Source organism: Acanthisitta chloris, unplaced genomic scaffold, assembly GCF_000695815.1.
Source record: "Acanthisitta chloris isolate BGI_N310 unplaced genomic scaffold, ASM69581v1 scaffold6176, whole genome shotgun sequence".
Taxonomy (NCBI): domain Eukaryota; kingdom Metazoa; phylum Chordata; class Aves; order Passeriformes; family Acanthisittidae; genus Acanthisitta; species Acanthisitta chloris.
In genome coordinates this window covers 1,742-13,095 of record NW_008677517.1, presented here as the reverse complement: position 1 = coordinate 13,095, position 11,354 = coordinate 1,742, and the positions used below count along the sequence as shown (strand labels likewise).

General features: G+C 42.8%; 1 protein-coding gene across 1 annotated transcript in view; it reads right to left on the bottom strand.

Annotated features, from left to right (window-relative positions):
• Positions 1 to 508: 508 nt before the first annotated feature.
• Positions 509 to 11,354, bottom strand: part of CCDC77 (coiled-coil domain containing 77) — a gene marked incomplete at its 5' end in the record, with an annotated part of 11,388 nt that continues 542 nt past the window's right edge. Inside the window, 9 exons of the mRNA XM_009076528.1 lie at positions 509 to 655; positions 2,384 to 2,536; positions 2,622 to 2,747; positions 3,589 to 3,823; positions 4,164 to 4,312; positions 5,428 to 5,522; positions 6,282 to 6,339; positions 7,596 to 7,692; positions 10,305 to 10,447. Coding sequence (XP_009074776.1) covers positions 509 to 655; positions 2,384 to 2,536; positions 2,622 to 2,747; positions 3,589 to 3,823; positions 4,164 to 4,312; positions 5,428 to 5,522; positions 6,282 to 6,339; positions 7,596 to 7,692; positions 10,305 to 10,447 — 1,203 coding nt within the window. The remainder of the gene's footprint in view (positions 656 to 2,383; positions 2,537 to 2,621; positions 2,748 to 3,588; positions 3,824 to 4,163; positions 4,313 to 5,427; positions 5,523 to 6,281; positions 6,340 to 7,595; positions 7,693 to 10,304; positions 10,448 to 11,354) is intronic.

Sequence of the window (11,354 nt, the reverse complement as noted above, 5' to 3'; positions counted from 1 at the left end):
GGAAAGAGATGTAATAAACTTCAGTACAGACTTTCTATACACGGTCAAAGAAAATTTCCAGTTACATCCTGAAGTGATAAACACCAAAACAGTAATAGTTTAAACTGTTTTAAAATCTGCTTCTCACATAGGAAAAGGTCAGTCAAAATTCAGATCTTTAAGTAGATCCTTCTATGGTTATTAATTTCATTATAATCATGTGTGGTTTATAATATGCTCCAAATGAAGGTGAAGGTCAGCATACACTGATCCCTACCACAGGTATGAAGGTAAGATGAAGTCATAAGCACATCACAATGTACTTTGTATGTCAGTTTTAACTGGTGGCATCTTTCAGCTGAAACAGCAATATAATCTGGCATGCTAGGAATAGCTCATGAACACTGTCAGGACATGAACTGCAAATTTCCTCAAACCTCCTGCAATGGATGCCAGGAAACAGACAAGCAGGAGCTGCTCTTGCATGTGACTATTCCAGTCTAGCAATGTTCTAGCTAATAGCTCAGCTTCAGCAGATCTGTAGTTCATTCTCTAAGCAATAGATTTTTGCTTTTAAGTTTTTCAGTTCCCCTTGAATTTTATGTGTCAGTCTGTTTCCTTGGAGGACCTCGCGCAGCACTGCAAGGTCCTGGTCCGGTCCAAAGTTCAGAGTCACCTAAGCAGGTAAAAAAAACAGATTAAGAAAAACAAAGCTGTACAGAATACAATTTAGAGAGTATTATGATGGATATATGAGGGAGATAACTCTAAAGGAGACCCTTTGTAGCTAGCAAAGAGGATGTGTCAATTAATAGCACATCTCCAACAGAAAGCTGCTCTAGAGCCAAAAATGAAGAACAAAGCTTTCATACCATTACGTTATTAGATTGCTGGCAAGGAAGAAATCTGGATACCCATAGCGTGTTGACACCTTTCCAATTCCTCCATTATTTAGAGACCCACAAAAAGAAGTTAAAATATTTATCACATAACTTGTATCTAGCTCTAAACACCTCATCTAAAATGATGACATTTTATCACCTTTGCTGCTAGAAACAGAGTGGTCTAAGTGCTGTGGCCAACACGGTGCCTTCTGACGCAGACGATTCAAGAGCAGCTAAGCACAATGCCTAGGCTCAGGCCGTGCCGTTTGGCCTGCACTGAGCTGAACAAAGCTGTTGGATCATCAGAATTCCTGATGGCAAGCTGGCCAGGGCTGACATTTCCTGTCACCCTGGAGCAGGACAGCATGCCAGCCCAGTCACTTTCACGGGCACAGCCTTGGAAGCTGCTCTCAAACCCCTCTATTCTCATCTTATTGCCATCATGCTGTTCTTGGTCAAATATTTAAACAGGCAAATCAGGAAATTTAGTCATCTGTAGTCATTTTGACCACAAGTGCTAAGGAGGATTTAACGATCACTCTGGAGACTTCTGGCAAGTGTTTTGTTCCTCTGCCCTCTTGTGGTTAGCAGTGTCAAGAAAACGAGAATACAATTAGGAGCACACCCACAGCTACAAAACATACAGGTCTGTAGTAAAGGTACCAAAGGCAATTTCCCCCATTCACATATGCTGTTTAGTCCTCAAAAAATAAAGTTTAAAAACACACAGCCCCTCAAAATATATACATTTAAAAAATGGAAGCCTTTAGTCAAGATAAATGCATTAACCTAAGTTTACTGAACTGTACACCAAAAGCAGAGGGCAAAAGTGACTCCATAGCACTGCCAGACTCCTGAAGGAGAGTCTAAGCTACACCATCCTCTCAAACATGTCTTAGATAAATATCTCATCTTAAACTCCAAGCAACATCAAGGCTGTGGCTTCCCTTCTAAGCTGTTCTGATGTTCAACCTACACATCTGGAAGTTACTACAGAGTACACGGTTTCAGCTTCCAGCCATTCCTTCTGCAGGGATTTTTGTAGAGTCACAAACGAGACATTAACAAAGTAAGAAACAGAATGTTCACAATACTTAAGCTGGTGATCTACCTCTGACTGAAACAAACCAAACACTATGGCTGATGAAGGAAAACCAATCGTTATTTTCTTTGCAGGATAAACTGCTGAAACAAACTGCTTTATCGCCCTGCAATTTTGAGACATTTAACTGAGATACAGGTACCACGTAAGAACTTTCAAGGTGGAAACAAAAATACACAGCTAATGTATAGTCAGGGCAGTTCTGGCAAGCTTGATGCCTGAATGATTAACAAATACAAATCTTTCTTGCTTTATGTAATTCCTAAGAGGCAAGTTTTGTCAAATATTGATACCTAAAGGAGCACTTAAGAAATAAATGAATTCCTTAACTCTTGGGAAATACGGCACTCAAATACTTAGAATTCACCTCTATAGGGTAAGCCCATAATAGTCTGCCTCAGAAATGCTTAGCTGTTACCTTAAAAAGCTGCTTCTCTACATCTTTCAGCTTCTGCTGAAGCTGTTTAATGTCATTCTTGAAGCCTTCCACTTCCATATTACGACGTTTTTCCAAGGCCTCACATCGCTGAGTCATCAGCTTCAGGCGCTTCCCCATCTTTTCTGAGCGTTCCTATGGAGATGAAAACTCAGTAGGGTATACAAAATAAAGGCTGGAAAATCACCCCATTGCTAGCAGATGATCACAGACTAATTACCTTCAAGAGCTCTTTGCCAGCATCTCTCTCCTCACGAATCCTAGCCAGCTCACCTTCTATGGTGACACACTGCTCTCTGTACATGTTTGATAGGTGTTGCTGCTGCATTAGCTTTTCTTGCAGTGACTAGAACACAGGAGGGACAGAAAGAATCAACTCAAAAGACAGTGCTCAAAATCTCTCCTACTCTGAAAAAGCAAAGTGTGATAAGATATAGCAGGCAAATAAAAAGTAACGACTAGAGCTACAGTAATGAAATAAGTAGGTAAGGACAATATTCTAACGCCACTTCCCTTGCAAAATCCTTTTATTTAAGTCACCGATTCTGTGTGGCTGCTTATTATCAGTTACACTCTCCTCATCCCCTTAAAAATAATATTCAACTCCTGCTGTAACTCCCCTTTTCACAGCTGCTGGCCCAACATCTGCATTCAGTGGTAGATTAAAACAATTCCTGATTGTCTGTTTTCCCACTTCAGCTCTCTCAGCTTCTCACTGGAAGTATACTAGAAGTGGAAGAAAAATCCTGACTACTGTAGAAGAGCTGGAGGACATCAGTTGGAAGGACTCCTTCTCCCCTGACAGCAGCAAGGAAGATCCAGACATGGCACTCTGAGTCCATCAGCTCAGGGCACTGACACTAAAGGAAAGGCCTGTGCAACCAGCAGGTTAAAAATTGTTGGCCCACACGGCTTACAGAACTAGGGATTTGCTCTGGGCATGAAAGAAACTGACAGTGCCACACTACCATAAATCCTAACTACACATTTTAGCTGAAATTCGCAAGCAATGCTGATTTTGAAGCAGGAGAGGGTTTTTTTAGATTAGTGGCAACAACATAACTTACGGCGAGCCAGTGTAGCTTTGAAAGAGCTGCTAGCTACTGCCTACTGTGCCAAACCCAGATGCTTGCCATTTTCTTGTCAAAAACCGTTAAAGAGCCTCCACATAGAACAAAAAAAATTACCTTTATTTCTCTGCTGTGGAGTTTTGAAGCTTCATCACCTGCTCGAAACATCTTCTTGGTATCCTTCCTCTCCTTTTTTCCTGGTTCACTGCTGAGCTGATCCAGCTGTTTGCCAAGTTTCCTCAACAGACTGTCCTTCTCTGCCATCCATGCTTTCTCATTGGCTCTAGCATCAAACTTGAGCTGCAGAAGGTCACGGGTACTCTCATATAAGAGATTTTGGGTCTTATGGAGCCTGCAAAAAGGGATTCCACTGGAGTTAATTCACTTCTTTCCTAGTTCCTACCTTAATTTCCTCAGTCATCACTGCAAATTGGAAGGAGCCTAGAAGAGAAAGACAGGTGCTCTCCTAATGAGTTCAGTTCTTCTCATCTACTGTAAGAAGTGCTATTCTTCCAATGTGAAATAGGATTTTTAATATGTAGATCACTGTACTTAACTTCTTCCACACACACTACCATGTGGCTGCATAATTTGCTTCTGCTGCAGGGAGCGACACACCCAAAGTCATAATGTTTCTATGGTTCCATCTCTTCCATCTCATGACTACATCATGGTTGTTCTCTCACACTCACTTATCTCTGGTAGTTTTGATCTTGTCCTGGTCCCTCTGGTGCTGGACCTGGGCCTCCTCCATGTGAATCCGTCTGTCCTCTAGTAGTGCCTCAACATGTTCCTTGTATAATCGTGTCTGTTCTTCTATCTGAGCTTGCAGGGCCTCCACCTGAATAAACAAAGACATTACTAAGACCTCACACCAGTTCTGCTCCTGTCTTTGCAAGTCTCTTAAATTCCAAGATTCAGATCAAAGACTCTACCTGATAACACCTTTGGCAGTTCCAATTTCCCCAACTTTTGTTTTTGTTTTAGTGCTAAGTATTTCAAACAACTAAAACATTTTCTAAAAATCATGCTATAGGCTACCATCAACAATACCTAAATTCTAGGAAGGCAGCAAGTCCAACAAAATAAATTACTCAACCAGAATTAATTACTAAATGTAAACAAGATAACGAGTGAAGAAGAGGTTGCAAGAATCCTGATCTAGGGCACATACTCAGGGAGATAAACTGGAACAAGTCATCGAAACATGTGCATCTGGCCTTTGTGTAAGAAGCTAGAAACTATTTAGATTGCTTATTTTATGACAATTTTGTATGATGCTTTTGTCAGAGAGTAAATGTTGTTAGACAGCTAATGGGCTGTTAGGTCAGTCACCACCCCCTTGAACAAATAATAACAACCACCATTTCCTGCACAAGTTTGCCCTTTCTTTGCTTTTCATGATTCATCCTTCCTCATATTTTATATATAGCTTCTGGTATCATCCCCAAGTTATGATTCTGCACATTTTATCTTTCATTCTGTCATGCTACCTACACCCAGTCTTTCACTGAAGTCTAGCAAAGGGCATACCTCATTGTACAAGTGCATCTCCTTGGGGCTGCCTCACACTGTGTCAGACACATTGCTTTTGTCAGACTTGCACAAAACACCCACCCCTGAAGATCTTCTGTAGGTTTCATGCAAATTCATAGTCACTAACAGATTATGGGGGCTAACACCAACTACACGTTCTGCATTTAAAGGGCAACAAATTTCAGTTGACAGCATTGGAACATCTGCTTACAGAAAGCTCTGAGAATCCGACCCGAGTTCTTAAATCTACATTCATTGCAAGAAACAGCTAAGTACACTGACAGAAAGTGTGAATCCATGCTAAAATGCAGGAACTGATAAAACTGAAACATCTACATCTTATCTAACCAGATAGCATATTTTTTATCATAATTTCCTGGCAGCTAGGAACTATGTCCATCAGTTAGCAAATGATTTTACCTGTAGTAGAAGTGTTTGATTATCTCTCGGGTACCTCTCAGGACTTTCTGCTTTCTCTCCTTTTGCTGTTGGTTTCGAAGTGCTCCTCTTGGGACCTATTGCGGAAATATAACAAAAGTAGAAAAGGGTTTTCCAATCTCTTGTAGGACCTTTCCAAGCATGACATACTGTGTGTTCTGGTGGGTCTAAAGGAACAGGGCAAAGCTTGCCACTGCTACAGTCACAAAGACTTCTAGGAGGGCTAGCTGAAAGAATTTCAGAACTTAGGGTGATCACATAACTTTACCCCACTCACAGTATTTAAGCAACCTGCTCATTTTCTTGGCATCTATAGAAAGCAAACTTAACACATTATCTTAAATAAATGACCAACAGGCAGATGTCACAGCTGCAAAAACATCAAGCCTCCAGTGAGTTTTGAGTTGTTGGCTAATTCCAGTCAATCTGGAAGAGGCAATTCTTTCAAAAGAGAAAATTAGTATGTAGGCACAGAGACCCACACTACTGTCTACACTGAAGGCAGGCAGAATCTCACACCTTGGAGTGGCTGTGGCAAAGGTGCCTGTCCAGTTGGTACCTGCAGAGTTGCAGAGCAGCCACCCAAAAGTCCTAGCAGACTCTTCCTTAGATGAGCAGATCACAGACATGAGAGCCAACTAAGGCTATTTGCAAAGTTTTTGAAGGGAAGCCAAGAGTACTGCATGGACATGTACATGTACACATGGACACACTTAGGGACCTTAATGGAGATCTACCAGAGTATTCACAGGAAGGAATTATTTCAGTATACTGGAGACAGACCCAGAGAAATGAGTATCAGTAGCTGAGCTGCTTCAGTCAGCTTGGTGTGGTACCTGTGCCAGAAACATCATCTCGTTCATGTGACTCCACCGACCTTTGCAGAACAGTAACCTACAGAAACAAGATTAGATATTGGCACTGAACATTTCACTTTTATCCCAAGTTGCAACAGTCAAGAACAAAACTTAAAAAGTTAAAATGAGATATACAAAAGAACCTTACTTCTACCACAAGACAAGGAAGACATTCACGAGTGTAATGTCCATGTTGAAAAGTTTCCTTTATCATGGCTGAGTTTTGCCATTTCTGCCTCTATTTTTTTCACTGAAACAAGTGGGAAATAATTCTGCCTTTGCTGGCTTCATTAGGATGAAAATCAGCACCCTCACCAGGAAAAGGAGCATTTTGGGGACAGAGAGGAGAAGAGGAAGGTGAAGATGATATTTCCTTCTTTCATACTCCTTGTCTCAGCAAGACAGAGAAACCTGAAGCTGCATTTATCAGCACATTCATTCAAGCTACTGAAACAAGCCTGGGATAAAAGCCAACTATAAAAATATTGAAAAAACTCAACTGTTGAACTGAAACTCGCTTAAAAAAAGGAGGCCATGAGGGAGCAGCTTATAACCCCAATACTTAGCTTTAGGTCGATACTACATAATAGGTCTAATTTCAGAACTACCCTAAATCATGGAATTTTAAAGCTTCTGCAAGATTTTGGAAAGACTTCAGCAGTGCAGAACAACCCCAAACAATGCAGCATATTTCAGTCTTTTTCTGCACTTTATTCCAATACAAATCCTATATTCCCATCATAGACTCTGTATGTCCAAATCATTCATGACTTTAAGTAGGTTCAACTACACTGCACTAGATATGCACTACCATTTAATCAATTTAACATTGATTCTGACATATGCAATACAACATTGCCTAGAGGGGATGGCTCTGCTGCAGTCTTCTGCTGCAGAATCTGCTGCAGCATCCTCCACACTTTCCTCTTTACTGAGGCCCTAAGAGATAGGCACTCTGAGATAGCTGATCTTCAAACACTGCAGCTGGTAATTTTCTTTCTGTGGTGTTATCTCCATCTTCTCTATGACCATTTGCCAGATGACTTCAGACTCCTGTCTGACATTCAGGAGGCTGACCTGGAGGTATGTTGTGAAGGTGGAAGGAGACTGATGCTACTTTCAGTGTGCTTGTTCCTAACATACTAAAACCTGATGTTGCTATAGATCCCTCCTGCTTTGGGCTCATTTAGCAACTTTTGACTTGCAGGACAGATTTGGTCTGTGCTCAGCCCCTGGGGTACAGATACTCCTGTGACAATCAAAAGCAGAGCTTTACAGAAGAAAAGAACTTGCCTTATGTGGAGGCTCCTTGTGAAAATACGTAACTTCTCCTTCACCTGTTCCCACTAAAGCCAGAAGATGTTGAATTTTGTTTCTGTCCTCCAATTCCCTGGAATTCAAAGGGAGTGGTCAGCAATTTTTTAAAAAATACGTTAAGGCATTGTGACACACTGTCCTTTCAGTTTACTTGTTAAAGCTTGCAAGTCTTCCACACTGCTGCAGTTCTTGAGAATATTGCTCCCAAAGACATTACTGATGTTGCCAATATAATAACACCACCAATCCTGCTGGGATTGGACATCTCTTTTTTCAAATGCGACAATACTACAGAGGCTGATACAACAACAGCACATGGTAGTAAAGAATTTGCATTATGAACTCGCTAAAATCCTTTCAGATTTTAAGTGTCCACTGTTTTCAAAGCAAACCACATTAAGACCTGTGTCAGACTTTTCATTGCACTCTTGAGAAGTGCCAAAGCACACTAACACGTTTTGACTTAAATTCTTAAATGTTTAACAGAAAACTTGATATTGTCACTCACAAATATTCTGAAGAAAAGTAGAAACTCCTTTCCCACTGGCAGCTAGTCTGGTACTACCAGCTATATTCCAGTTCACCAGCATTAAAAATGAGTGGCTACCATTATGACCACAGAGTGAGGGGAAACTATTCAGTTTGGTCAGTATTTTCCATTTGAGCCTAAGTGTTTTTTAGAGCTGAGGAAGTTCTGCCTGGCATGGTTTTGTATAGCAAGGTTTTGACAGCAGGGGCTACAGGGGTGACATCTGTAAGAAGCTGCCAGAAGCTTCCCCCATGTCCAGCAGAGACAGTGTCAGCCAGCTCCGAGATGGACCTGCCACCGGTCAAGGCCAAGCCTATCAACAATGCTGGTAAGTGCCTCTAGGATAACATTTAGGAAAGGGGAAAAACCTCTGTAACACAGCAGCAGCTGAAAGAGGGGAATGAGAACATGTGAAAGAAACAGTCCTGCAGACACCAGCATCAGTGGCAGAGTGGGAGAAGATGTCCAGGCATCAAAGAAGCGATTGTCCTGCAGCCCTGGTGAAGCAGGAGTGAACTTGGAAAGAAGGGGGAGGTGTAGGGAGGTGTGTCAAGATTTGGTTTTATTTCTCATTTCCCTACTCTGATTTCATACAATGATTTGGGTTGGAAGGGACCTTGGAGATCATCTAGTTTCAGTTCCCCTGCCATGTGCATGGACACCTCTCACCAGACTTTCACCATGTTGCTCAGAGCCACATCCAGCCTGGCCTTGAACACTTTCAGGGATGGGGCATCCACAACTTCTCCGTGCAACAGGTCAGCAGGAACTTGTTCCAGTGCCTCAGCACCCTCAGTGAAGAATTTCCTCCTAACGTCTAATCTAAACCTACTCTCTTTCAGTTTAAAGCCATCACCCCTCATCCTATTGCTACATGCTCCTGTAAACTGCCCCTCTTCAGCTACCTTGTAGGCCCTTACTTGTTCCAGTGCCTCAGCACCCTCAGTGAAGAATTTCCTCCTAACGTCTAATCTAAACCTACTCTCTTTCAGTTTAAAGCCATCACCCCTCATCCTATTGCTACATGCTCCTGTAAACTGCCCCTCTTCAGCTACCTTGTAGGCCCTTTAAGGGCTCCCTGGAGCCTTCTCCAGGCTGTCTGTAACACAGCAGCAGCTGAAAGAGGGGAATGAGAACATGTGAAAGAAACAGTCCTGCAGACACCAGCATCAGTGGCAGAGTGGGAGAAGATGTCCAGGCATCAAAGAAGCGATTGTCCTGCAGCCCTGGTGAAGCAGGAGTGAACTTGAGCTTGGAAAGAAGGGGGAGGTGTAGGGAGGTGTGTCAAGATTTGGTTTTATTTCTCATTTCCCTACTCTGATTTCATACAATGATTTGGGTTGGAAGGGACCTTGGAGATCATCTAGTTTCAGTTCCCCTGCCATGTGCATGGACACCTCTCACCAGACTTTCACCATGTTGCTCAGAGCCACATCCAGCCTGGCCTTGAACACTTTCAGGGATGGGGCATCCACAACTTCTCCGTGCAACAGGTCAGCAGGTTTCCTCCTAACGTCTAATCTAAACCTACTCTCTTTCAGTTTAAAGCCATCACCCCTCATCCTATTGCTACATGCTCCTGTAAACTGCCCCTCTTCAGCTACCTTGTAGGCCCTTTAAGGGCTCCCTGGAGCCTTCTCTTCTCCAGGCTGAACAGCCCCAACTCCCTCAGCCTGTCCTCATAGTCAAGGTGCTCCAGCCCTCTGATCATTTGATTGGCAAAAACTTCCCCAAGTCAAGTCTGTTTTGTAAATCGTGAGTGATCTCTCTCTGTCCTTATCTTGACCCATTAGCCTTTCATTGTATTTTCTCTCCCCTGTCCAGTGGAGGGGCAACAAAGCAGCTTGGTAGTCACCTGGTATCCAGTCAGGCTCAACCCACCACAGTCAGCTTCAATCAGAACTTCTGCATTCAAACTGGTAACTCACAATTCAAATCTGAACCTATGTTCAACTTCTGCTCTCCCTTCTACTACCGGAATAGGAGGAATAATAACTGGAAACATATTTAGTAACCCAAGAGTTTGCACTGCACCTCCAGGATAGGGGAGGGTGGCATAATTGCTTCTCTGAAGACCCCAGATCTGAAAGAGAACTAGAACATAGTGCATGCAGTTGCTCCTGCCTGTGCCCAGCCCACCATCCACGAGAGCACACCTGAGCTTCAGCCGGTCATTCTCTGAGTGAAGACGAAGGACATGTTCCCTCTCCTGGAAGAGGAAGACTTGCATATCACTCAAAGCCTTCTGCAACTCTGCGATCTCCTCCTCTCGCTGATGGACTTCCCACTGCAGCTTGCGCTGAGTAGAGAGAAAGAGGAGCTTGAAATGATGCAGAGCATTAGGCCACACTTACAAACTCCAAACTGCCTGTGCCCTGCACCTGTAACTGGCACAGAACAGCAGCAGCTCAGGTGAATGATCCGACCCTCTGAAGGAATTTGAGCAGGTGAGGGCAGCATTGGAAAAACGATTTTAAACGATTTCAGCAGGCACTCAGAGTCCTGAGAGTCCTTGTCACTACACAACAGGCAAATGAGGCCTCAGCTAGGGGCTCCCGTTTCCAGTGACTGCACTTCCACACTGGTGCTCAGAGTGGCACAGATATGGGGAGTCTGACACCAACAAACACCCAGCAAAGCTCTGCAATAACACTCACTTTAAAATAAATGGCCGACGAAGAAATGTTAAATACCTATATGGTTTAGCAGTGAGAAATCTGGCTAGTTCCTAAGTTTCATTAATGATTTTCTGCCTGTTATGACAAATTAACAAACCCTCCAGAAAACCATTCCCATGTAACAGAAGGCACTGTTTTGGAACTGTCCCTCTTTGTCCCACATGGAAGTAACCCCTTACAGCACCTACTTCCCCAAGGACTTTCAGGCTGCTTCAAGCATGGCCAGTACTTGAGGAGACACCTGAATCACCTCAGAAGTGATAAGGCTATTCCCAAAGGGCCATCCACAATTACACAGGTGACTGCTACACAGAGACACGCTGCAAGGTGTATCAGAGCACTGAATATCTTACAGACACTCTAAGATATCTTCCTCTTAAAAGGCAGATTTTTAGGTTTGGAGTTTCTCTTAAATTCTCATTTGTTTGCTGTGTGCTTTACTGTTTAATAGCTTACGGACAAGCTTATGAACTCCACTGTGGTAAATACAAATTATATCCATATCTCCAAGCCCATTAAATTGGGACC